General features: G+C 41.7%; 1 protein-coding gene across 5 annotated transcripts in view; it reads left to right on the forward strand.

The window, feature by feature from the left end:
* The window catches only part of pacs2 (phosphofurin acidic cluster sorting protein 2), a 237,464-nt gene that overhangs the window by 200,057 nt on the left and 10,322 nt on the right, over positions 1–27,085 (forward strand). For 3 of the 5 annotated variants that reach the window (XM_080203026.1, XM_080203028.1, XM_080203030.1), the window contains 7 exons: positions 4,792–4,946; positions 7,212–7,322; positions 13,006–13,114; positions 16,019–16,051; positions 20,179–20,221; positions 21,899–21,941; positions 22,441–22,573. In XM_080203026.1, coding sequence (XP_080059152.1) covers positions 4,792–4,946; positions 7,212–7,322; positions 13,006–13,114; positions 16,019–16,051; positions 20,179–20,221; positions 21,899–21,941; positions 22,441–22,573 — 627 coding nt within the window. The remainder of the gene's footprint in view (positions 1–4,791; positions 4,947–7,211; positions 7,323–13,005; positions 13,115–16,018; positions 16,052–20,178; positions 20,222–21,898; positions 21,942–22,440; positions 22,574–27,085) is intronic. The other 2 variants (XM_080203027.1, XM_080203029.1) reach the window with 1 other exon arrangement.

Consider the following 27,085-nt stretch of genomic DNA (forward strand, 5'->3'; position numbering starts at 1 on the left):
AGGAAGGGCATCCAGCTCTAAAGCCACCAAAGGAAAAATTATGGTCCTTATGAAAGGTGATTCACCAGCATTATCACTATCCCATGTAACATGGGTAAAGCTGTAAAAGAGGGGAAGGAAGATACCAGGATTAAAAGACCAGAGAAAGTAAGAGAGAGATAGTCACAGAGGTTCAAAATCATTAAACTTTTTGATAGAGTAAACTATTTCCAAAGACAAAAGAACAAGTGGCGACATGAAAAAAAAGTTACACAGCAAGTTACCTGAATTGCATTACCTGAAAAGATAGTAAAAGCAGAGTTAATATTAACTTGGATAACTACTTGAAAAAAAAATTACAGGACCAAGGGGAAGAAGCAAGAAAACGGAACTAATGCTACATCTCTTTCAAAGAGCTAATTGGTGGACATCTGTACATGATGTAATGTGTTTTCCAGCTACTTGAAGCTCAAAAGAGCCTGGTAATATTTGTGTGATGGGGTTCCATTCCACTGAGGGCATGTGTCACACTACTTCTTTTATTAGAGTGGCAGCCAGTGTTTCTGACTAATCTAAGGTCCATTAGCCTAAGCACAACACATTCGACTGTAGTCACCCATGAGTTCCTTGTTTTGAAGACACAATTGTGAATAGAGCTGGTGTCTTCTCCACAGAGAAGAAAAGCTACTTAAGTCCAGGGCTGATGATTCCATTAAAAGTGGTAGGTTTCACAACTTTAATAGTTTCTTAATTTGCATGTTGATATAAGATTTGGTCCACTGTCTGATTGAATTCAACTAATAACTCAGCTATTTTGTCACCTTCTCCCTGAAAATTTGTAAGTGGACTCCCAATAATAATCAAATAGAAGATAGGAGCAGGAGAAGGCCATTTGGTCCTTTGAGTCTGCTCCGCCATTCATCACGATCATGGCTAATCGTCCAACTCAATACTTAATTCTGGTTTCTTCTCATAACCTTTGATCCCATTCGCTTCAAGTACTATATTTAGCTGCCTCTTGAATACTCTAGCCGCCTCTTGAATGCTACAGTAACTCAACCGAGCCTCCAGTATTGGGCGATAGTTTTGTGTGATAAGTGACTCATTACAATCTTGCTGTAACCCTATCCCCCAGTCCCTGAATGATGTCCAGGCAGTGTGGAGAATGGCTTTCACCAAAGTCACCATTCTGAGTTGCTATGGTAAGAAGCATTAACTGAAGCCTGGAAATGGGTAGCTAATTTGTTCTTGCAATCAGGAATATTGCCTACCACAGCGAGACTACCAAGAGGGAGGAAGCGAGCTTCAAATCGTATTCCACATCATCATGAAGACTGTTTCCGCCACCATAAAGTCATCTGATAGCCTCTATTGTAGTTCATTGAATCATAGAATGGTTACAGCATTGAAGGAGGAAATTCAGCCCATTGTGTCTTTGCTGACTATCTGCAACAGCAATTAAGCTTCACCCTTTCCCTGTCACTCTGTGATTTTTTTTTCCTCAAGTGCTTATCCAATTCCCTTTTGAAGGCCATAGCTGAATCGACTTTCACCACATTTGCTCTCAAACAATGCATTCCAAATCCTAACAGTGATTGCATGAAAATCTTTCTTCATGTAACTGTTGGTTCTTTTGCCAATTACCTTCCATTTGTTTTCTTTGGTTGTTGAGCCTTCTGACAATGAGAACATTTTGTTGCCATCTGCTGTATCCAGAATCCTCATAAATTTGAATGCCTCAATCATATCTCCTCTCAACCTTCTCTTCAAGAAGAACAACCCCAAAATAGATATTTTCCAATCTATCGATTGTAATTGAAGTCCTTCATCCCTGGAAGTGTTCCCATGAATCTTTTCTGCACCCCCTCAAGCCTTCACAACCTTCCCAAAGTACTGTGCCCAGTTTTGAACACAGTATGCCAGTTGAAACTAAATCTGTTTTGTAAAGGATCTCTATAACTTCCTTGTCTTTGCACTTCATGCCTCAGTTTGTAAAGTCCCGCATCTTGTATGCCTTTTAACCACATTCTCAACCTGCCTTGAAAGATTTGTGCACATAAAGTCTACTTCTATGCCCTTTAGAATTGCACCCTTTAGCTTGTATTGCTTCTCTTAATTCTGCCGACCAAAATTTATCGTTTCATACTTCTCAACATTGAAAACCATCTGCCATATGTCCACTTATTCCACCAGCTAGCCCATGTCAAAGAACAAAGAAAATTACAGTGTAGGACCAGGCCTTTCATCCCTCTATACCTGCACTGACCACGCTGCGCAACTGAACTGGTGAACAGCCAGCTTGATCAAGTCTATCACTATCTTCCTCAGTGTTCACAATGCTTCATAGTTTTGTGTCCTTTGCAAATTTTGAAATTGTACTTTGAACACCAATGTCCAAGTTATTAATATGTATCAAGAAGGCTGTGTTCCTGGTATCAATCCTTGAGGAACCCCACTGTGTGCCTCCCAGTCTGAAAAACCAACCACTTCCCTGTATCAATAACAGAAAATGCTGGATAAACTCTGCAGGTCTGACACCATTTGTGGAGAAAGAATAGAGCCAACGGGCCCAATTACCATCAAGTTGGACTTGTTTTCAGGCAAAAACTTGAAAAGTCGGGCATGAGGTAAGTAGCGTGATCCGTGGCCGCCTCTGCACTGGTTCCCCCTTTACCAAGGCCCGAAAATGGACGTGATTGGGACTGCACCCGAAACGCATATATTTAAATTGACTTAAGGGGTTACAACCCAGCTTTACCAGCGCTTCCCCCTTTACTGCCGTGTTCGCCCATGAATCGACACAAAATAAACATGTTCCATAGAAGTCCGATTCGGGCACTGCAGTTAGTGAAGAGGTAGGTGCCTCACATCCGATGGCTGTCTGGTTGAGATTGGGGGTTGTTGGGGGTGGGAGGGTGGTGGATCTGATCATAGAACCCTACAGTGCAGAAAGAGGCCCTTCGGCCCATTGAGTCTGCACTGAACACAATCCCACCCTGGCCCTACCCCCATATCCCTACATATTATACCCACTAATCCCTCTAACTTCTGCTACCCTGGACATTAAGGGGCAATTTCTTAGCATGGCCAATCAACCTAACCTGCACATCTTTGGACTGTGGGACGAAACTGGAGTACCCGGTGGAAACCCACGCAGACACGAGGAGAATGTGCAAATTCCACACAGACAGTGACCCGAGCCGAGAATCGAACCCAGGACCCTGGACCTGTGAAGCAGCAGTGCTAACCACTCTGCTGCCGTGCCGCTCATGGCTACATGAGATTCCTCATCATTCCTCTTGGTATGCTCACTGCAAATGTCTTGAAATACTTTCTTTCGTCTCACTTCAGCCAGTCTGCTGCCACTTTGCTTGAAATCGGTGGAGGGAAAGCCAATCTGCCTGAGATTGGTGGAGGGAAAGGGCCGTCCACTACCACTCTGCCTGAGACCAGTGGGCGTGTCCGCTGCCACTCTGCCTGTAATTGGTAAAGGGGAGGGGCCCGCGATTGGTCTAGGTGGTAGGGGGATTGGCGGGGGGGATAAGGAGGTCAATAATATAGTGGGGATGGAGCAATGTCTGTGGGGGGCTAGGGGGAGGCATTATCTGGTCCAGGAGGGATATGGCAGGGGAGCAGCATTCCATTATTTTTCTTTTTGCGCATACGCAGTTGGAGGCACCGATCAGAGCTGCAGGGATTCGGTGCAATAAGCCCCGTCCACTGGGTTCTGCAGCATGATTTGGAATTGCTGATGTTATTTCAGGCAGAGGGCAAGGGGGAGCATCCCAGAATGGGTCTAAAAGTCGGATCTCAAACACTCCCAGTTTCAAGTCTGCCCAGCACTTAGAATCAAAATGGTAAAATAGGACACAGCGTCTCCAGTCAGCTTGACCCTTCATCAGAGCCCGGTGTGGTCTGTTTCCTGTCACTCAACCAACTCCTATTACTATTCCTTTTATTCCATGGGATTCAACTTGGTTGACAAGGCTATAAGGTGGCTTTTCATTAAATACCTTTAGGTAGTCCAATATGAACCATATTACCCCCAGCTCTTTCATTGTGGTTAAATGCAATTTGTCTTGACAAATCTATGTTGGCTTTCCTTAATTAATCTGTACTTGCCCAAGTGAATGTTAATTTTGTCTTGGATTATCATTTCTAAAAAACTTCCCTATCACCAAGGTTAAACTGACTGACCTATTGTTGTTTACATCTTTGTGCTGAAACCTGCTAGATTTGAGTATTTCAACACGTTCCTGACCAACACCCAATGTCGTGCCCTCTGTAAACTTGACGTTATCCAAACATCTGCTGCCTGTGTCCTAACTGCGCAGTTTTCATACTTCTATCATTTCTCTACTCTGGCTCCACATTCAGAAGTACCATGATTTAAAAACTTCTCAGCCTTCTTTTCAAATCTCTGACTCACATACCCTTCCCCCACCCCTTTACTTGTCTCTGTAACTTCCTCCAGCCTTCGAATGCTCGGAGATTTTCAAGCTCCTCCAACTTTGCCCTCTTCTATATTCCTGATTTTAATTGCTTCATCATTGGCCATTGTGCCTTCAGCTGCTGAATGTCAGGAATTTCCTTCCAAAACTTCTCTGCTTTTCTATCTTTTTTTAAGATGCTCCTTGAAACCTACTATCTGACTGCATCCTAATATCTTGTTCGGAATTATAGTATTTCTGTGATGTACCTTTGGTTATTTTGCTATGTTAAAGGTACCATATAAATGCAAGTTATAGTTGAAATCACATATTTGTTAAACAAAAACACTGGATAATGCTTAATTTTCCTACTTGTTTTCAGCTGCAACTGTAACTCCCAGACTCCAAACCCCATTAAAGTGACTGTGGCAGGGGCCCAACATTACCTAAGCGCTATTCTACGGCTTTTTGTGGAGCAGCTATCACACAAGACTCCTGACTGGCTTGGCTACATGAGGTTCCTCATCATTCCCCTTGGTATGCTCACTGCAAATGTCTTGAAATACTTTCTTTCATCTCACTTCAGCCAAACTGCTTTGCCTGCACATTGATCTAGTTCAGAACAGATTTGAGTGATGTTCATGTTTGAGCTGGAGGTGTTAGGGATAAGGATTAGTTGAAAGGGGAATGTGCAAATGAACAGGTAGTCCCTGATTTAGATCAGGTCATTCTGGCTACAACCAGGCATAAGACCAAAAGATATAGGAGCAGAATTATGCCATTCGGTCCATCGAATCTGCTCTGCCATTTGACTGTGGTTGATAGTTTCTCAACCCCATTTTCCCCATAACGTTTGATCCCCTTACCAATCAAGAACCTATCTAATCTCTGTCTTAATTACACTCAATGACCTGGCCTCCACAGCCTTCTGTGGCAAAGAATTGCATAGATTCACCGCACTCTGGCTGAAGAAATTCCTCCTTATCTCGGTTCTAAAGGGTCATCCTTTTACACTGAGCCTACGCCCTCGGATTCTAGTCTCACCTAATAATGGAAACATCTTTCTGTATTCTGGAAGGTTGAATAAGATTGCCCTGCCCCCACATTCTTCTAAACTCCAAGTACAGACCCAGAATCCTCAACCATTGATGCTGCCATGGAGGTTGAAAGCAAATGGTAGCAATGTCCATCTCAGGATGGTGTTAGAACCTCCTGTGGCCAGCTCATATACAGCATGGGCTAGCATTGTGAAGCAGGTCATCAGTCTGTCCTCTGTCATGCATTGTTTCTTGCTCTTAGAAACCAACGAAGGAATAGAAACATGAAAGTATCACAAACCAGGAGTGCAGAAAATACTAGCAGTGGTTACTGAGGTTATTATACGCTGACAAATGTAGAGTGCTCAGTAGGGCATTGTTGACAAAGTTCCACCCTCCATCTTATCCCTGCTATACCTTGAAGTGCCTTATATCACCATTGGGCATTAAGATGGGAATATGTTCTATTTGCCAGCACTGGCATCCCTTATGTATATAAACATCAATTTCATAGGAATAGGTCTTTCCACCCCTTGAATCTGTTTTACCATTTGGTGAGATTGTGGGAGATCTGTATCTTAATTCCATTTACCCACCTTTGTTCTATATTCCTTTAATATCCGTGTCAAACAAAAATCTACTCATCTTGGTTTGAAGATGTTTAAAAATCAAGGAAGACAAAGAAGAGATATTCTAACATTATTAAAAATGAGAAACTTGGGAGAATGTTATAATGAATAACAGATTGTTGGCACTGATTTTAAGGTATTAACTAAGTCATGTTGTCGGTGGGTGTTTGTTGCTTCACTGCAGAGACATGACTTGAATTTCTGCTGTGTGACTCAGTGTCAGCCATCTGTTCTGCCATAGGGTGCACTTACAGAATTGCAAATTAAGTGCAATGTGGTGATGCTGTAAAAAAAACCCAAAGAAACGAACATCTGCTAGTTTTAGTGAAAAGCCATAAATTGATTCTTTTGAATCCAATTAGAGTTTGCTGAACTGAATCATAAAATCTAAAACCTGTATTATCAAAAACATAGCTGTGTAGAATAGACGTAGAATAGCTTCTGTAATACAGTTTAGACTGAAGTTTGTACAAGGCATTACCTATAATGCAACCGGTAGAGGACTATATAGAGGACAGCATCTATAATACAGTTTCAAGTGGAAGAGATATAGGGCAGCTTCTATAACTCAGCTGGAAGGGGAAAATGGAGACAGGACCACTTTTTTAAGACCTACTGCAGCTTCCATAGCAGCTGCTGGATCCTTCAACAATCTCCACAGTAGCTGCCAGTTCCTCCTGCAGTCTCTAGAGCAGCTTCTGGGACTTCCCACAGTGTTGACATACAGCTGTTGGGATCTCCACAATCATGACAACTGTTTGGACCTTGGGACTTTAGCAGGCAGTTGCATCAGTTTTGTTGTTGACTACACACTGCAATAAATAAAATGCAGAAAACTCACAGAACAATGTGGAAAGAGGAGGGGTTTGAGACTAAATGGATTGTTCGTTCAAGGATATGACAGAAACAGTGTCCTGCATGACCTCCTGTACTGTGAGATTTTCAGATTACTCTTTGTAAAAATGAGTGAATGGTCACATTTATAAGGTTAGGTCAAATCTTTATTCCCATTGTCCATCTTAGGTTAAACATGGACATGTAAAAGTAAAGAGGCAGCAAGTTGTAAATAAGGTGGTTGGAATTGAAGGACTCCTATCTTGCTAGATATATTCAAACATTCACATTTTTCTCTGTAGGTTCTCACCCAGTGTCCAAATACCTCAGCTCCATAGATTACAGGTACAACAATTTCTTCCAGGATGCAGCATGGCAAGATTTCTTCACCAAAACAGAGGCCCCTTCCATAGGTAAAGAATGTGTTATAATGCATTGAAATTGCTGTGCCTGTGTTTGTGTTGTGGCTTCATTGAGTTACCTTGTTGTCAGAAATCTGTTGTCAGCGTGTTTGGTTGGTTTCTTTATTTTGATCATTGATCTTAATGTTGAATAACATAACAATTGCTGAGAATAGTTTCTTTGAAGTGCAGTAACTGTTACACAGGTTAATACAGTAGACATTTTGCACACAAGGTCCCACAAAAAGTATGAGATAAATAATAAGATGATCTGTTTTAAATGATTGATAGAGAAATGTTTGCTCCTTGCCCTTCTTTGAAAAAGTGTCATGAAATTTCTACATCCAGCTATGAAGACCTCAGTTTAAATCTCATCTGGAAAGAAGGCGTCTTACAAACATGAAGTCAACTTATAAGAATGTTATGTTTTAGGACTGAGCTTATATAATTTAAGGTTAAATGGAGGCATGAATTGGGTTATGTGACCTGCTCTGAATTCTGTTGGCGTTATGCATGGGTAGTTTTAAAGATTGGAGATGTAAATTATTTTTACAGAGAAGATGATGCAAGCTATTTACACCTCTAAACAAATCCTGAACAGCTGTGCCGGCAGATACTGTTATGCCAGAAACTTCCAACCTCATCCACGACTAGGATTCTTTGGTGCCACTGTACTGAATGGCATTTTGTCTGAGCGTCAAATTCTGCATTCTTGTTGACAATATGGGCAAGATGAATGAGACCAGAGAATCCTGCCCTTAGTCTCTCAGTCCCAGGGATTTATCTGATCAGTTATGCTTTAAACTGAATACTTAATTCCAAGGTAGAAACAAGTTGGGGCCTAGAGGATACCTGATTAGTATTTCTACCCAGATACAAGGCCCATATGATTCACGTGACCATGGAGATGGCTTTTGAGAGAGAGAGAATCTATAGGAAGCCATTGTAAGATCGGATTGCAGATTTTTCTTAAAATAAAAAGTCAGTCTGCGAGAATCTGAAAGAATGAGCAAAGAGATAGAGGCAGCAAGCTTGAATTGCTCACCACGCAGAATACAGTTTGGAGCTTACATTCAGATGGAAGAGACCAGGCTGGTGAGGCTTTAAATGAAGTTGGAAGACTTACCTTGGCTACTGGAGGGACCTCCAATTCATCCTTCATCATGAAGGTCAGTTTGGAGAGTTGAAGTTGTCCAGCTGGGAAAGGAAGAAGCAGCTCAGAATGGCTCTAGACTTGTTCTTGGAAAATAAAGTATATAATTAAGGGAAAGAATAAAGTATAACTATAGAGCAAGATTTTCAGTCATTTTAAATATGGAATCTTTTCTGTAGTTGTCTACTGAAATAGTGTCTAATCAATATTGCTTTTAGTTTGGTAAAGTAAATGTCTTTGAAATCTTGTTGTGTGATCCTTTCCAAATTTTTTTAAGCTGTCGATCTCTACAGAGGTCATTATAAGTGCCTTTGACAATGCAGTGTCTCCTCAGTAGTCAGGTGTCAATCTAGATTTTGGGCTCAGTATCTGCAGCTGGTATTCAACCTGCTACCTACTGATTCAAAGGCAAGAGTGCTATATCAGGTCAAGACTTAATCTTGGGGCCATTTGCCTATTCCTGAATGCCCACCATTTCTGTAGCACAGTAACTCTCATCATGCTATTTAATTGTATTGGAATTATGTCTTTGTTTCTAGCTCCTTGCTTGATTAGATTATTCTTTGCATAAAAGCATTTATCATTTTATTAATTTCTGTTTAATGTAGTGCTTAAATGTGGTGCCAATAAATCATGGAAACTGGTCTCTGAACTAACCAACACAACTCGGCGCAAATGAATGGTTCAGTCTCCTGGCTTTCTTAGTTCACTGGATATTGATAAAATAGATGAGTCCCAGTTCTGTTCTTTGGTTTGATGACCATGATATTTAAGTGACTGAAACATTAATCTTTATTACTCACTGTAGGTTTCCTTGTATTTTGCTTTCATGGCTGTTCAGAAAGCAGTGATTGTATGAGTGATGCACTGTTTGTTTTGACATTCTTATTATACATATTTATACACATCTGTTATAAACCACATTCAGTATCTAGCTCACATTTCTTTGAAGGTTCTGAAGTCCCTATTGCTCCTGTTGGTAGTGCTATATTAGGTATTTTCAACGATAAAGATGTCATACTGTGTGACACACAATGGGTGGGATTTTCCTGCCATTTCTGCCATGGGATCTTCCGGTCCCGCCACAGGTTCCCCGGCGGCAGAGCGTACAAGCAACAGGAAAACAGTGTCAGTGGTGGGACTGGAAGATCCTGCTGCTGGTCAATGGCGGGCACTGCTGTAAAACACAGTGTTGGGGGGGGTAGAAAATTTCACCAAATACCTGCTGTTTAATATTGAAATTCGTCGCCGTCTGCATAACCTGACCATCTGATTCCCACAGTTCTCTCGATATGCTTTCTGAAAATTATTTTCAACTGCCACATTTTCTCCTCAATAACTGAAATTTTAAAAGTCAAAACAAAGGCTTAGACAAAAGAGATTACGTATCTCAATTGTGGTTGCATTTATGTGTTGTTTTTTAATGCCTTCATTTTTTATTTGAAGGATCAACCTCTTCCAAAAGCATGTCAAAGGGCCATTGAATTGTGGAACATATTGTCAGCATAGGTGGTGGGACAGGGTTTATAGGAATTCCTGTTGGAGGAGGAGATCTCGGGCGATTGGTGTAAGAATCATTAGTAAGAAATTTGACGGAAATCATAGAAGGACCAATTATCTAATCCAAAATCTCAGTAGGTTATTATGTGATTACTCTATCTGCAGCACACTCCAATAAATTGTCGCCTAAATAGAGGATTCCACATCCAATAACTCAGGACCAAGTTGTAATGCCATCTGCTGCCCCTGCTAACTAATCGGACTTGTGATTGAACTTGTACTTTTTCATTGGGCAGCACGGTGGCATAATGGTTAGCATTACTATCTCACAGTGCCAGCGACCCAGGTTAGATTCCCGGCTCGGGTCACTGTCTGTGCGGAGTCTGCACGTGCTCCCTGTGTCTGCATAGGTTACCTCCGGGTGCTCCAGTTTCCTCCCACAGTCTAAAAGACATGCTGGTTAGTTGCATTGGCCACGCTAAATTCTCCCTAAGTGTATCCGAACAGGCACCGGAGTGTGGCGACTAGGGGATTTTCATGGTGGCTGCATTGCACTGTTAATGTAGCCAACTTGTGATTAATAAACAAAACTTCTGGGCTTAATATTGCACCAGTCACTATTCTATCAGGAGCATCTTAATGGTGCAATACGGCCCCATTATAACACTGTGGTTGGGGTCCATAAAATGTTATCGCGAGAAAAGCTGGGTCGCACTAAATCAGAGTTCAAGAAAATCAGTGTTCAAACTGTCCCAGTGTTGACCAATGTAATAATCTTGTATCCTTCTTGATTTTCCATGTTCACCCAAATATTAGAACTGCCACACCTCACTACCCCATCGACTCCAGGTGTGTGTTTATCACAAGGAGTAATGCTAGCCTTGAGGAATGAAACCTCATTGTATGTTCAGATTCTCAGCGCCATTTAGGTGGTTGTTGGATTAGGTATGACACACAACCATATATCAAGTAAACAAATTCTCCTCTTGACTTCAACTATATGTCTCGGTAACAGCCACAGAAGAACACCCACCATTGTGCACTTCCACTTCCCACGTTAGCATTTCTGTGGGGGGGGGAAAGTGAGGTTGCTAGTTTATATCTTTTGAGGAGCAGTTATTGCTTTGAGACAGTCAAGCAAGAGGAACTCTTTGAGCTGGCTGACAAGATTCAGGCTTGATCTTAGCCCAGGTCCAAGAGATGATGAAATCATGAATGAACCAATCTCCCACATTACAATTTTATCGAATATAGTTTTATCTTTTTTGTAATTTTAATGCGGCAAACTGATGAAAATCAATTTGTTTGGGTTCATTTTCCTTAATTTAAAGATCTTAAAACAGACAGCACGCATCTGACACGTCTGTATTGTAAATGTCTGCATAAACTGCATAAAAAAGGGTCCAATGATTCATCGCGTTATATCCGATTTCACGCTAAATCAGGGCGCGTTAAATCGGGGTTTCATTGTAATACCATTTTCTCAGTTGAGCATCAAAGGGTTATTTTAACAAAATTACGTGAATTTTTATTTTTGTAATTGCATTAACTTAAAGCTACTTCAGAGACATTTACACAGCAATTATTGTACTTTTTGTTTTGAATGTACATCATCGTTACTGCACAGATTAAAGGTGATCTGTGATTCAATGCTAGCACACTCGCCGGTGCGTCAGGAGGTCTTGGGTTCAAGTTCCACTGTAGGCACTTCAGTACAAAATCTAGGCTGACATTCCAGTAGTAGAGAAGGAATGCTGCACTATGATAGGTGTGTAGTCTTTTGGGTGAGAGATAAAATTGAGGTTCCAACTGGCCTGAGGTGAACGTAAACGATACTATGCAATACTTAAGGAAGAGCAGGGGAGTTCTGTCCAATGTCCTGGCCAACATTTACTCCTCAATCAACATAAAGTAGATAGCAGTTTTCTAAGCATCTTCCAAATGCTTGACCTCTAGCACCTTGAAGGACAAGGGCAACAGGTGCAGCAACAACAACCCCTGCAAGTTCCTCTCCAAGTGACACAGGATCCTGACTTGGAACTTATTGTCATTCCACAACTGTTGCTGAGGCAAAGATCTGGAAATGAGTTCATTCAATTTGCCTGGATGCAGCTCTAATAATACACAAGAAACCCGACACCAATCAAGACAAGGCAGCCTGGTTGATGTTTGGCATCTCATCCCCCACCACAGACATTCATTCTCTCTACTACAACATACAGCAGAAGCAGCATGTACTGTCTACAAGATACACTACTGCAACTCACCAAGCCCCCTTCAACCATATGTCCCAAACCCATGACCTCTACATTAAGAAGCTCAAAGGCAACAGATACAAGGGAACACCACTGCCCGCAAGATCCCCTCCAAGTCACACACCATTCTGACTAGGCATTGTAACGTTATTCCTTCACTCTTATTGGAACATAGGCCTAGATCTTCTAACCTAACAGTTCTGAGAGAGTACCTACATGAGATGGGCTGTAGCAATTACAGAAGGTGGCTTGTCACCACCTTCTCGAGGGCAATTACTGATGGCCAAATGTTCACTTTGCCACTGTTGCTGATATCCCATGAAACAAGATAAAATGCGCAGGCTGCAGCAGTTCGAGAGTGACTCACCACCAGCTACTTGAGGGCTGTTAGGGATGATCAGTAAATGCTGACCTTGCCAATGACACTCGCATCTGATGAATGAGTAAATAAAACAAAATAATCTGACGTTACTTTATTGCTCTTAGCGAGAGCTTGCTGTGCAGAAATTAGCTGTGATGTTTCCTACATTGGAGCAATCACTGCATTTCAAATTTACTTAATTGCTGGAAAGTTCTTTAGGATGTCTGCAGTCTTCAAAGGCACAATATAAATGCAAGTTTTTTTTTACTGTGTCCATTATTTCTTAGAATTTCTCTGCTGGAAATGTATGTACTATTTTTTCTTTCTCTCTCATTTTGTGGATGCAGTTGTGTTTTTGTGAGAAAGATGGACTGTTATTACTGAAACTAATGAGCTGTCCAATCTGTTGATTGTATCTAATTACAGTGCAGGAAATACCAGATGTTGTCGCTAGAGTTACCCAGTACATCTCCAGTGCAAACATCTCCCACCAACTACCTATAGCAGAAGCTATGTTAACTTACAAGCAGAAAAGGTACAGCCATCATTTTCACATTGAAGTTGAGTTTCTATGCAATCAGATGACAGTTAGCAAATGATATTCTGTGACAGCAACAGATCGTTCCCATGGTAATAAATAAAATTGCCCGTGGTCAGCAGGTAATGGCCATTGAGATCACTGAGTCCGTACACAGGTATTAATCATCAGGGATATGAAAATAGTGCACATTGTCGTGGAAATATTAACTTTATTGACCATAAACTAATCTGTTGCTCTCACTGCTTACCCGTTTCTTTCATGAAATGCTGTTATGAAGCTCTCTGTTACATTGCAGCTGCATTAAGGCAGCAGGACCTCTGATTACTGAATATTCTTTTTATTGCATGCCATCAGAGGCAACCTTTCTTTCAGAGCAAACGCCTCAATCTAATGCAGAGTGTTTGACTATGAAGGATTGTTAGGACAACCAGTAACATGCACCTCTTTTGCTTAGATGTAGCCACGGATGTTAACTAACTGGATCATGGAACTTAATAGTTGGATTGTCTCAGCACTGACTATCTTTTTCAAAAACAAAATCACTTTAAAAAAATGGAGTTAAGTTTAGCATTTTGTGGATTTTCTTTACAATATGTTATCCAAAATGGATGTTTACATTGAGAGAACAAAAACACAATCATTAGTATAAGTGTTGGAAGGCAGATTTACCGAACCCCACAGAGCTGAATTAATGTAGCTGAGGTGCAATTAGTAACAGAAGGTGATGGAGGACTAGTTACCTAATGACAGTGTAAGGGAGCTGGATTAAAATCAGTGGAGATACATTCAGTAATCCAGGGTGCTGGGGGAGGGGTTGCTGAGTGACATTGTAAGGGAGGTAGATTAATATCAGTAGAGATAGTCAGTAATACAGGGTGCTGGGGCGAACGTTACTGAGTGACAGTGAGGGAGCTGGATTAATATCAGTAGAGATACAGTCATGAACAAAGAAGTTACTGAGCAACTGTGTAAGGGAACTGGATTGATGTCAGCAGGAAGGCAATCAGCAGCAAAAGGCATAGGGAGGAGGTTATTGATCCTGATACAGACAAAGTCATTGATTCAGGATGAGGGAGGAGAAACGAGCTCCATGCTTATATGTTTAACAACTAGTTGTAATTAACAAAATAATGTGTCTCAAGGCACTTCATAGGAGCATTATGAAGCAAGTTTTGACACCAAGCCACATTAGATGATTTAGGGCAGTTGGCCAAAAGCTTAGTAAAAAAGAGGGATTTTAAGCAGGAAGGTAAAGGGGAAAAGAGAACCAGAGAGCTTTAGAGGTGGAATTATAGAGCAAAGGACCTGAGCAGCTGATGGCATAGCAAACATTGGTGGAGCACTTAAAATTGGTTCCATACCATTGAGCTCCCACATCTGTGTTGTCACTCCTGCATTACAGAATAATCATTATGCTTTGTAATTGGTTTTGATAAGTAAGTAGTACAGATGACCAGACTCTGGAATTAAGATTGCCTAATAAAATAACATTTAAGAGAACAGAATCCGTATTGCACTGTTGCAAAACTCTTAAGGGAAAAGCCTTTTTACAGGAAGATCTATGATTAAACACTTGTATCCTCCTCTGTGATAACCAAGTAATGTTAAAGCAGCCTGGGATTTTGGTATTTGTGGTTTACCTTCATGCTTAACCTGTGTGGCTATTACTTTAACATTCAAATGCCCTTTTCACACTGGCTGCAGTTAAAGTGCCAATTTGCACAGGTTGCCTGCAACTTTTTCAATTGGGTATTATAGATGGAGACAAATGCAAATGAAGTATGCTGTACCACTACAGCTGATTATAGCTAAGAAGCTGCAGTATCAGAAACTTAAAGAAGTTTGAATGGATTTTTTACCAATTGCTTTTCAAATGAGCAGGTTTTGTTTATAATGTTTAATTGGTTGAAAGCTATGTCTTGGCTACAAAATTACGCACTGAAAACCAAGTGAATTTGATGGATGCTAACAAGACAATTGTTCTGCTTAAAAGAAAAATCGACTTAAAATTATATCTGTTTAGCATGACTGCCCTAAAGGCTTCTGAACTATAAGAGCTGAGTATCCTACCTTGTTCCACCAACACCCCTTCCCCCGCCATCCATTCCATCACTGACTGAGTTGATCCTCTCTGTGGATATCGCTTTGTTTCACCAGCAGTCTGACAGTATTTGAATATGGTGTGGAGATGCTGGCATTGGACTGGGGTAAACACGGTAAGAAGTCCAACAGGGCTATTTGGTAGCAAACGCTAGTGGCATTTGCTACCAAATAAACCTATTGGACTTTAACTTGGTGTTATGAGACTTCTTACAGGATTTGAATATTCAGGCAATATCCTGGTGCCTCAGATGACACAGACAACCCAATCAATTCTCCTTTGAGGTTTGTGTCCACGTTACAAAATGATGTCCTTGGAGACACCTTGATCCAACAACAGATAGAATCATACAGCGCGGAAGAAGCCCTTCGGCCCATCTTGTCTGCGCCGACATATTAGAAACACCTGAACTCCCACCTAATCCCATCTGCTACCACTTAGCCTATAGCCCTGGTAGGTGTCCACAATTTGAACTATTGTGTTGTGCCAAGCTAAAACTTCCAATGAAGAGTGAGGATAGCATTGAAAGCCGTGATAAAAGGGGCATGTTTGCAGTGAAAATAGAAATGTTCTGAGTGTAATGTTGAGCAAGATCTGTTTCATCAGCAACACTTTGTAATATCTACATTTGGCCTTGATCAGTACAGAATATAGGTCCCATGTAGGCTTTTTTTGATACTGAAGTTTCAGCAGCCAGTGAGAAAGGGGCAGGTCCTTATACTGATACAACCCTCAGTTCAACTTGTTCCGTGTAATAACGTGTGATTTTTGTTTTCTTGTGGTTGCTTTCAATAAAGGAAAAAGAGCTTTCATTTTGATTTTAACATAAGGTACCAGAGTCTGCTTGGGTTTAAATTTTTTTAAATATATATAATGCTTTGTTGATATATATTTAATGCCAGTCTTTTCTTCTCTTCTTGGCTTAACATATTTGCTTGTTCTGATAATTGGATTATGACTGTATTAATTAAAAGTGGCGATTTGGTCCATCTGCTGGAGCATGTTAACCTTGGAGAGTAGTGTACACTTTTAGTATTCTTTGTAAATATACTTGCAAACTTGAAAGAAAACATTCACTGGTATATCTGAAGAATAACCTGCTATAGAAGTTAATACTTTATCTGGTCTTGTTTATGTAAACTTTTATTCCACCTAATTTCTCCCTTCTATGCTAATAACCTCAAGATATGCAGATGAATCTCAATACATTACAGTTGCCTTTAATGTCACTGTATAGTGCTTTAATGTCATCTTCACTAAATATGACAGAATCGAATAAAAACAGTTCTGGGTAATCTTCTGTTCAGGATATGGATAGTAAGGTCAGCATTTATTATCCATTCTCAGTTGACTTGGAGAAGGTGATATTAGGGCTGCCTTCATGACCCGCAGCCCTTGTGGTGAAAGTGCTCCCATAGTTCCATTAGGGAGTTCCAGAATTTTGACACTGATACTGAATGCAATGCAATATATGTCTAAGTCAATATTCAATGAGATTTAGAATCAGAAAGGCATTATGATTGGGCATTCGGCCCAACAAGTCCAAGCCAGCTGTCTATGGGCAATCCAATTCATCCCATTCCCTTGTTTTATCCCCATGGCCCTGCAAGTTTATTTCCCTCAAATGCCCATCCAACTTCCCTTTAAAATCATTGATATTTTCTGCTTCGACCAACCTTGTAGGCTGAGTGTTCCAAGCCATTACCATTCACGATGTAAGATGGCCCTCCTTACATCCCCCTATCCTCTGCACCCCTTACTCAGAACTTTAAATCTATGTCCCTTACTCCTTGTACCATCAGCTGATGGGAAATTTTTTTCCTATTTACCTTATTTAACTCTACCATAATCTTGCATATCTGTCAAATCTCCTTTGCTCCAAGGAGAACAACCCTGGCTTTTCCAAACTAGCCTTGTGGTTAAATCCCTCAATCCTGGAATCATTCTGGTAAATTTCCTCTACGCCTTATGTTCTTAATGTTCGGCACTAGATCTGGATGCAGTACCCTACTTGAGGCCTAACCAGAGCTTTATAAAGGTTCAGCATAAGTTTCTTGCTTTTCTACTTGATACCTCTATTTATGAAGTGTAAGATCCCATATGTTTTTCTAACCATGCGCTCAATATGTCCTACTACCTTCAAAGATTTAGGCAGAAGAACCCATAGGTCCCACTGTCCATGCGCAATCTTTAAAGCTGTGCCATTAAGTCTATATTAGCTCTGCCAAAATGCATGTCCTCACACTTTTCGTTATTAAATTTCATCTGCTAACACAACTGGTATCCTCCTTACTATCGGCACACTCTAAATTTGGTATCATTGGCAAATTTTGGAGAGAAACCTGGAGGTGACAGTGTTCCCATGAGAGCTTTTAGCGTTCTCAGTGGTCGTGGTCACAACGCTGGTATTTGCTGTCAAAGTAATACACACAAGAATTCATTGGAACTAGTTTCTATCCTCCTGCCGATGAGAGTCTGTGTATTCTTTTACATTTAAAAAAAACTGTTTTAATAATTGAACTATTTTGGGTCAGCGCCAGCAGAATCTTTGCCACTTGAGTAACCCTCTCTGACTGCTAATTTTGAGCTGACCACATCTAATGATATGTTTCTCCTCGTTTTCCTGTTGCAATAGAGAAGTGGTAAATTCCCATTTATTTACACTCAGAGTGTTGGATCCTACATCAGTTGGCCTGGCATTCCTGTGCTGACTCTTTGAAAGAGCTGTCCAGTTAGTCCTACCTTGCACTTTCCCATATTCCTGAAAATTTGGCTCTGGTATTTCCCAATTTCTGTTAAATTTATTTCCAATACTTTTTCAGGCAGTGCATTCCGATCATCACTGTATGAAAAAAAAAGCTCTCCTCTTCCTCTGGGTTCTTTACCAATTACCCAAAATTTGTCTCCCTGGTTACTGATCCTTCAGTCAACAGAAAGGTTCTCCTGATGAGTAATATCGAAACCATTCATAATTTTGAATAGCTCTTCTAAATCACTGTCTAACCTTCTTGGTTGTAAAAACAATCATGGCAGGATGTCAGAAATACACCGTAGTCCAATATCCTTTGTTTATTAATAGGTTTGTGCACTATTATATTGGTAATGGTTGTAACTATTTACAGGGAACTAGAGAAGCCCTGTGACAAGTGATGCTTTTTTTGCTGTACCCTGAAACCAGCCTTTCACAAAGGATACTAAATTTCTTTACAATTGCTTGTAAGTTCAATAGCCCCTGCTTAGTAAGAAATTAGTTTTCCAGGCCACTTGCATAAGAATTTCTTGCCTGTTTTAAAAAAAGTGAAAGAAAAAGACTGGCTTAAATAGTTTGTCTTCAATTCTGTTGGCTTTTCTTATCCCTCTTTATTCACGAACTGGTTGATAGTCTCTTAGCTGCCTTGTGATCTGGAGTGATCCAGACGCTTGTGATTTGAGTGCGTTAATTGAGCTTTTGGAGTGTGTTGACATCCCCTCTAGATTACTACAGTACAGAGGCCAAAAAGTGCGTGAGGGACTCTAGCAAACTGTCCACAGCAGGAGTTTCAGCAAACTGTGTGGTAGTGTGCCTGAGGTTCACAGCATTTCTACATTGAAGCAATACAGTTCTGCTGATTATTGTTCCTGCTGCATCAACATTTTTCCCAATATTATAACCTTGAGTCACTGTTCTGAATCTTAGAGTGGGAAAGACCCTCAGAATATGTCAATGCCACTCTATACCTGACAGCAGAGATGTTTAATAGGGATCCTCATGGGACAGCCACTCCAACCCATAGGACATTGAACATTCCTATCACAGAGAATTAAACTTATACATGTACTGTCTGCATCTGCTTTGGAGTTTCAGCAGACTGCACTCCCTGGAAACACTGGTTCATGATCTTTCTCAGTATCCCTAGATGCAGAGTAAATTGAGAGTTTGTCCTTTAACGTTTGGACCTATCAGATAAATACTTTTACCCAGGGATTCCTTTTTAGTTGCAGCCAACAATAATTGCCCCTACTAGCTTTATAGTTAAAGAAACCTGACAGTTTACTTTAGACACTTCATTAATCAGCAGGGACCTTTGAAAGTATTCCATCTAAGTTTTAGAAGCAAATATCAAACTGATATGGAGGTAGAATCTAATTGCAGTGGAATTGGACCACTAACCCTTGTCACCAAAGTTAGTGTTTTAACCCAGAAACAGACATTAACCAGAAACTTCAAGAACTTGCCCAAGAGTTCCAGTGTCCTGTAACAGTTCCAGTTCTCATGTAGTTGCTGTGACCTATAATATTCCCAACATTTCTCCTGGCATTTACCAAAGACTGTCTCCTGTAACTTTCCTATTCACGATATTGACGCCTGTAGTTACATCTTAATGTTCTCACACAGCCCCTTACCTCTTCCTTTTAATATTTACATTCTGACCTGTAAATATACCCTTTGTCTTTAACTGGTAGAAGTATATGTGAGGAGTTGCAGGAGTAATTCCTCATCAGTCATTCACTGGACTACTATGTAGGTCTGAACAGCTTGCTTCACAGTTTGATTCCGAATTATTATTTTTTAAAGAGGTCAGTGCACTTAGGAGTCTTTCAAGTGCAAATCCAGTCTCTTCTGCATAACCCTCTCTCATCCTTAGTGCCATTCTGGTAAATTCCTTCAAAGCAACACCACAATTGTTTAAAAAATTTTCGCTTTTTAAAATAGTTTGGAATATGCATATATATTGGCTGGAGTTCTCCGTGCTTGAAGCCCCACTTGTACTGTACACTACTCTCCTGCTGATACAATATGCTGTACATAATTCTTTTCAGCTATATGAAGATATGATCCTGCATATAATGCAAATTCAATCATGAGTCTTTGGTAAAACTGATTTGTAATTGCATGTAAATATTTGCATTGCTTAGCTCTCCTTCCCACTTAGCCTCATGGATTAGATTTAATTTCATTTTTTTCCTCAATATATAGCCCAGATGAAGACTCCTGTCAGAAGTTTATTCCCTTTATTGGAGTAAGTTATTTCAGTTTTATATTTTAATGTTTATAGTTTGTATGTTTTTGAGGCCTTTAATGCATTCAGTACTCTGCCATCTTCCATCACATTTCCTCCATGATGCTGTCCATTCCCTGTTTCTATATCTACTTCCCTGCTCACTTGTCCCCTCCTGTGGCTGCTGATTGACAATAGCTCCCAGTTCAGCAACACCTCAGACTTGCGTTCTCTTCTCATACCCTTCCCAGTGCTCGCGCTCTCCTCCCGCGCCCTTCCCAGCGCTCGTGCTCTCCTCGCGCACCCAGTTATCTTTTAGTGTGAGGGGGTCATGAGTTTTGGGAGGGATATGAAGGGGTGGTGAATATTGTGGAGGATACGGGGGGTTGAGTGTTGGGTGTATTGGGAGGGATACGGAGTGAGTGGTGAGTGTGTTGGGAGGGATACGGGGGGGGCGGGGTGTGTGTTGGGAGGGATACGGGGGGCGGGGGTGTGTGTTGGGAGGGCAGGGTGTGTGTTGGGAGGGATACGGGGAGGGCGGGTTGTGTGTTGGGAGGGATACGGGGGGGGGGGGGGGGCGGGCTGTGTGTTGGGAGGGATACGGGGGGGGGGCGGGCTGTGTGTTGGGAGGGATACGGGGGGTGGTGTCAGCTTGTGTGCTGGGAGGGATACGGGGAGGGCGGGCTGTGTGCTGGGAGGGATACGGGGGTGGGTGTCAGCTTGTGTGCTGGGAGGGATACGGGGGGGGGTGTTAGCTTGTGTGCTGGGAGGGCGGGCTGTGTGCTGGGAGGGATACGGGGGGGGGGTTGTTAGCTTGTGTGCTGGGAGGGATACGGGGGGGGGATGTTAGCTTGTGTGCTGGGAGGGATACGGGGGGGGGATGTTAGCTTGTGTGCTGGGAGGGATACGGGGGGGGTGGGGGTTTAGCTTGTGTGCTGGGAGGGATACGGGGGGGGGGGGTGTTAGCTTGTGTGCTGGGAGGGATACGGGGGGGGGGGTGTTAGCTTGTGTGCTGGGAGGGATACGGGGGGGTGTTAGCTTGTGTGCTGGGAGGGATACAGGGGGGTGTTAGCTTGTGTGCATGTATTGAAGGAAAGTTGAAGGCATTTGCATATGTGATTTTGGGAGAGTTACTGAGGGAGATTACTTGCCTGTGTTTGTGGAGCAGAACTGAAGGTGGCAATCTTGCATTTCTGCATGAAGAGATTTGAGTTACTGATGTCTGTGGGAGGGAAGACTGAAAATGTGTGTGTTTTGGAGGGTTGGGTTGACAGGTGTTCGCCTGAATTGTGCCAAGGTATGTGCATTAAGCATTGGCTTAGTTAGTTTTTGTGTCATAATTTTGCTTATTTTTTATGTAATAACTGAAATGATAACTTACACTCTGCATAAACAACAGGAACATAAAAGGACAAAAATTATATAATATCCAGAAATTGAAAAGCTGTCCTCATTCTACAAGACAGAGTCAGTTGTGTGGGTTCATTATCAGCAGTTGTGTGGGTTCTTTTTTGACTTCACATGCTGTACAAACAAGCCAAGATCTTTCATGCAAATTATCTTGTGGGAATGTGCTTCCAAAACATGAGCTGATTTTCTGATATACTTTCACATACATCACATTAAGGGCTAGCTGATTCGTCCTGTTTTTTGTATGTTTAATACATTATATTGAATCTATAACATGTATGCTTGCAGGTAGTGAAAGTTGGGATTGTGGAACAGTCGTCAGCAACATCAGGTTGGTAATTTCCTTCAAACTCGAATCAGTTTCCCATCGGGAAGTGCTTATGGGGTAATGTAGAGCAGTGGTTCTCAAATATTTTTGGTTGAATTATTCTTTCTCAAATGGATGACTATCTATGGACCCACCCACCCCCAACTGCGATCTTAACTCTAATGTATTTATGAAAGCATTGCATACTATGTGTGTTTTAATAATGCTTTTAAGAGAACAGGCGTTTCCTTTTATTCTAATCTCAGCAATGAGTTCTTCTCCTAGACTAGACAGACAGAGCATTCTGCGCTGCACATAAGACAGTATAGCTTTCACAATATTTCATAGACTCGTTGGAAAGTCCATATGGACCGAATTTGAGAACCACTAATAGAATGGAACTTTGCTGTTGATCAAAAATGTACTGTGACTTGTGACGTTTGGTATTATTTTTAAAAGTTATTTTAAATTATATTATTAGCTCATACCACAATAGTGCTAAATAAGATTACATTTCCTGCAGGTGATTCCGATGATGCTGCCACTTCAGGCTCCAGTATCCTGTCTTCCACTCCTCCAACATTGTCTCCAGCGATGAAAGAAGCTTCCCCTACCCCTCCTTCCTCACCCTCAGTCGGAAGCGGACTGTACTCGAGGTATGTATTAGAAATAGGCTTTTTTATTATTTCATGGGATGTGCAACCTCTACTGTATGGCCAACATTTGTTACTCATCCCTTAATGCGCTTGAGAAGGTGTAGGTGGGCCACCATCTTGAACCACTGCAGTCCAGCTAGTATAGGTACACCCAAAGTATTGTAAGGAGGGGAATTCCAGGAGTTTGATCCAGTGACTGTGTTGGAATGACAGTACTTCCAAGTAAGGTTTGTGTGTGGCTTGAAGAAGAATTTGTAGGTGGTGGTGTTCTCATGCATTTGCTGTCCTTGTCGTTCTAGGTGGTAGAAGGAGTGGGGAAGAGTTTGTTGAGCATCAGTGAGCATTGCATCTTGTAAATAATGCATACTACTGCCTCTGTGCATTGTTGATGGGGGGGATGGTGGATGAGGTGCCGAACAAACGGGATGCTTTGTCCTGGATGGTGTTGAGCTTGTTGAGTGTTGTTGGAACTGCACTTATCCAGGCAAATGGAGATTGTTTCGTTTCACTCCCGATTTTACCTTGTAGATGGTGAACAGGCTTTGGGAGTTAGGAGGTGAGTTACTTGCCGCTGCATTCCCAAACCCTGACCTGCCATAGTATTGCAATGGCTGGTTTGGTTAGGTTTCTGGTCATTGGTAACCCCAGGAAGCTGTTGGTGGGGAATTCAGTGACGGTAATGGATGTCAACGGGAGGTAGTTAGATTCTCTCGGAAATGGCCATTGCCTGGCATTTGAGTGATATGGACCTTACTTGCCGCTTTTAGCCCAAGCATGAATATTATCCTGGTCTTGCTACAAATGGACAATTCAGCATCTGAGGCAAATGGTACTGAACACTGCAATCATCAGCCAATATTTCCACTTCTGACATTATGAAGGAAGGTCATTGATGAAGTATTGATGGTTGGGTCTAGGACATTACTGCAGGAATTCCTCAGGGTAATGTCTTGGAACTACATACACTATTGTCTGGCTAGGCGGCTGGTTTCTTGTCATCAAGAGCATATTGGGCAATTGTTCATTAAGGGATAGAATCATCCTCAGTGTTGTAGCTGTGCAACTCTGTAGAAAGAAGGTATTGAACGTATTGAGCCTTTCATTGCCTCAAAATGCTTTATGGTTTCAAAGAAAAGTCATATGGGACTTGAAACCTTAGCTCTGTTTCTCTCTCTCTCTACAGGTACTGCCAGAGCTGCTAAGTTCTTTTCTCTTATTTCAGAACTTCCCGACTCTTTGTTAGCATGCCATGGGATCTTTTTACATGCCCCTGAGGGAGCAAATGAGGCCTCAATTTAGTGTTCGTTTGACTCTGCAGCATCTCTCAATGCTTGCACCAGAGTGTCAGTTTAAATATTGAGCTTGAGTCTCCCTGGAGTGGGACTTGAACCCACAACCTCGGAAAGGACACTCATCCACCGCTGAGTCATGTTGTCTCTCTTGGAGCTAATTGCACAGTGAGCAGGATTGTGTTTTTGAGTCTTGGGGGAGGAGACAATGATTTTCCAAGTAATGAATATTTATTTCCACTGAAGTCTGAGTGGATTTAATGACTCCATTTTCAAGGAACCTGTACACATTAGATCTCTTTGTTCTGCAATTCTCCCCAACACCCTACCATTAACTGAATAAGTCCTGCCCTGGTTCAAGCTACCAAAATGCATCACCTCACATTTATCTAAATTAAACGCCATCTGCCATTCATCAACCTACTGGCCCAGTTGATCAAGACCCCATTGCAATCCTAGATAACCTTCTTCACTGTCCTCTGCCAACAATCTTGGTGTAATCTGCAATCTTGCTAACCATGCCTCCTAAATTCTCATCTGAATCATTAATATAAATGGCAAATAACAGTAGATCTAGCACCAACGTCTAAGGCACACTGCTGGTCACAAGCCTTCAATTCGAAAAACAACCCTCTACAAGCACCTGTCTTCTGTCATCAAGCCAAATATTTGTATTCTTTTAGCTACCTCACCCTGGATCTCGTGAAATTTAACCTTATGCAACAACCTACCATACGGTACTTTGTCAAATGCCTTGCTAAATTCCATGTAGAGAATGTTGACTGAACTGCCCTCATCTACCTTCTTGGTTACCCCTTCAAAAAACTCAATCAAATTCATGGGACATGATTTTCCACTCAAAGCTATGCTGCCTGTCCCTAATCAGTTCTTGCCTCTCTGAATGCCTGTAAATCCTGTCTGTCAGAATACCTTTCAACAATTTACCCACTATAGGTGTTAGGTTCACTGGCCTGTAATTCCCAGGCTTTTCTCAGGAGCCCTTCTAAACAAAGACACAACGTTTGCCACCCTCCATTCTTCAGGCACCTTACCTGTGGCTGTTGCTGATTCAAGTATCTCTGCTAGGAAATCTGTGATTTCCACCCTGACCTCTCATAAGATCCTGGTATACACTCCATCAGTATTCATCTACCTTGATGCATTTTAAGACTTCCAGCACCACCACCTCTATAGTATATACACTCCTCAAGACATCGCTATTTATTTTCCGAAGTTCCCTAATATCCATGCCTTTCTCTACACTATGTACTGATGAGAAATATTCATTTAGGATCTCACCCATATCTTGTGGATCCACACATAGATCGCTTTGTTGATCCTTAAGAGGCTCTATTTTCTTTCTAATTACTGTTTTGCCCTTATATGCATTTGTAGAAGCTGTTTGGATTCTCCTTTTGCTTTATCTGCCAAAGCAATCTCCTGTCCCCTTTTTGCGCTCCTGATTTCTCTCTCAACTCTATTCCTACATCCTCTATATTCTTCAAGGGATCCACTTGACCCCATCTGCCTATGCTTATCATTTGCCTCCTTCTCCTTGACTCAATATCATGAGTCATCCATGGTTCCCTCATTCTACCAGCCTTGCCCTTCACTCTAAAAGGAATGTGCTTACCCTGAACCTTAGTTAACAAACTTTTGGGAGCCTCCCACTTACCAGACATCCCTTTGCCTGCCATACTTTTAAAAGTTCCTGTCTAATACCATCAAATTTAGCTTTGCCCCAATTTAGAATTTTAACTTTTGGGCCAGATCTATTATTCTCCTTAGCTATCTTAAAACTAATGGAATTATGGTCACTGGTCCCAAAGTAATCCCTCACTAACACTTCTGTCACCTGCCCTTCCTTATTTCCCAAGAGGAAGTCAGGTTTTGTGCCCACCCCACCCCACCCCACCCTGGCTATCCGCTTATTGAATGAGAAATTCCTTCTGAGTACACTGAACAAATTCCTCTCCATCCAAGCCCCTAATACTATGGTTGTTCCAGTCAATGTTGGAAAAGTTAAAATCCCCTATTATTACCACTCTATTTTTCTTAGAGCTAATTATAATCTCCTTAGATATTTGCTCCTCAATTTCCTGCTGACCATTTGGGGGCCTATAGTACAAGTCTATTAAAGTGATTTCCCCCTTCTTATTTCTCAGTTCTACCCATATAGAGTCAGTGGGCTAATCCTCAGAAATATCCCTAATTAAAATGCAACTCCCCCTCCTCTCTTACCTCCTGTTCTATCTTTCCCATAGCATTTGTACCCTAGAAAATTGAGCTGCTGGTCCTGTTCCTCCCTTAACCATGTTTCAGTAATATCTATAATATCCCAGTCCCATGTACCCATCCATGCCTTGAGTTCATCTGCCTTGCCGTTCAGTTCTCTTGCATTGAAATAAATGCAGTTTAATCTGGACTTTCCTTGCTCTTTGTCTTGCTTTTGCCTGATCTGTCTAGTACTAGGATTACTGACTCCAGTAATTATTATTATTTAATGTGCCCTCTTTGGCTTCCGGGCTGTCCTCAACCTTCTTTTCTGTTTCCCTACGGTTTTGGGCCCCACCCCTCTGCCAAACTAGTTTAAGCCCTCCCGAGTGGCTCTAGCAAATCTCCCCACCAGGATATTAGTCCCCTCCAGTTCAGGTGTAACCCATCCCTCTTGAATAGATCATTCCTGCCCCAGAAGAGATCCCAATGATCCACAAATCTGAGTCCTTCCCCCCTGCACCAGCTCTCAAGCCGCACATTTATCTGCCTAATCTTCCTATTCCTACTCTCACAGGTATCGGCAGTCGTCCAGAAATTATTATTCTCAACGTCCTTCACTTTAGTCTTATACCTAACTTTCTTTATTCATGCTTCAGGACCTCATCCCTTTTCCTATCTATGTTGTTAGTACTAATGTGTACAACAACCTTTGGCTGCTCACCCTCCCCCTTAAGAATGTCCTGCAACCAATCAGTGATGCCCTTAACCCTAGCACCAGGGAGGCAACACATCATCCTGGAGCTCAATCGTGGCCACAGAAACGCCTGTCCATGCCTCTAATTAGTGAGTCCCCTGTTACTACTGCTTGCTTGCTCTTTGCCCAACCCTGGTCTTCAGCAGAACCAGGTGTGGTGCCATTGGCCTGGCTGCTGGTATTTTCCCTTGAGAAGTATCCCACTCAACAATATCCAAAACGGAACACCTGTTTGAAAGGGGAATAGCCACA

This window comes from Carcharhinus amblyrhynchos, chromosome 14, assembly GCF_965287045.1.
Source record: "Carcharhinus amblyrhynchos chromosome 14, sCarAmb.v2.hapA, whole genome shotgun sequence".
Lineage (NCBI taxonomy): Eukaryota > Metazoa > Chordata > Chondrichthyes > Carcharhiniformes > Carcharhinidae > Carcharhinus > Carcharhinus amblyrhynchos.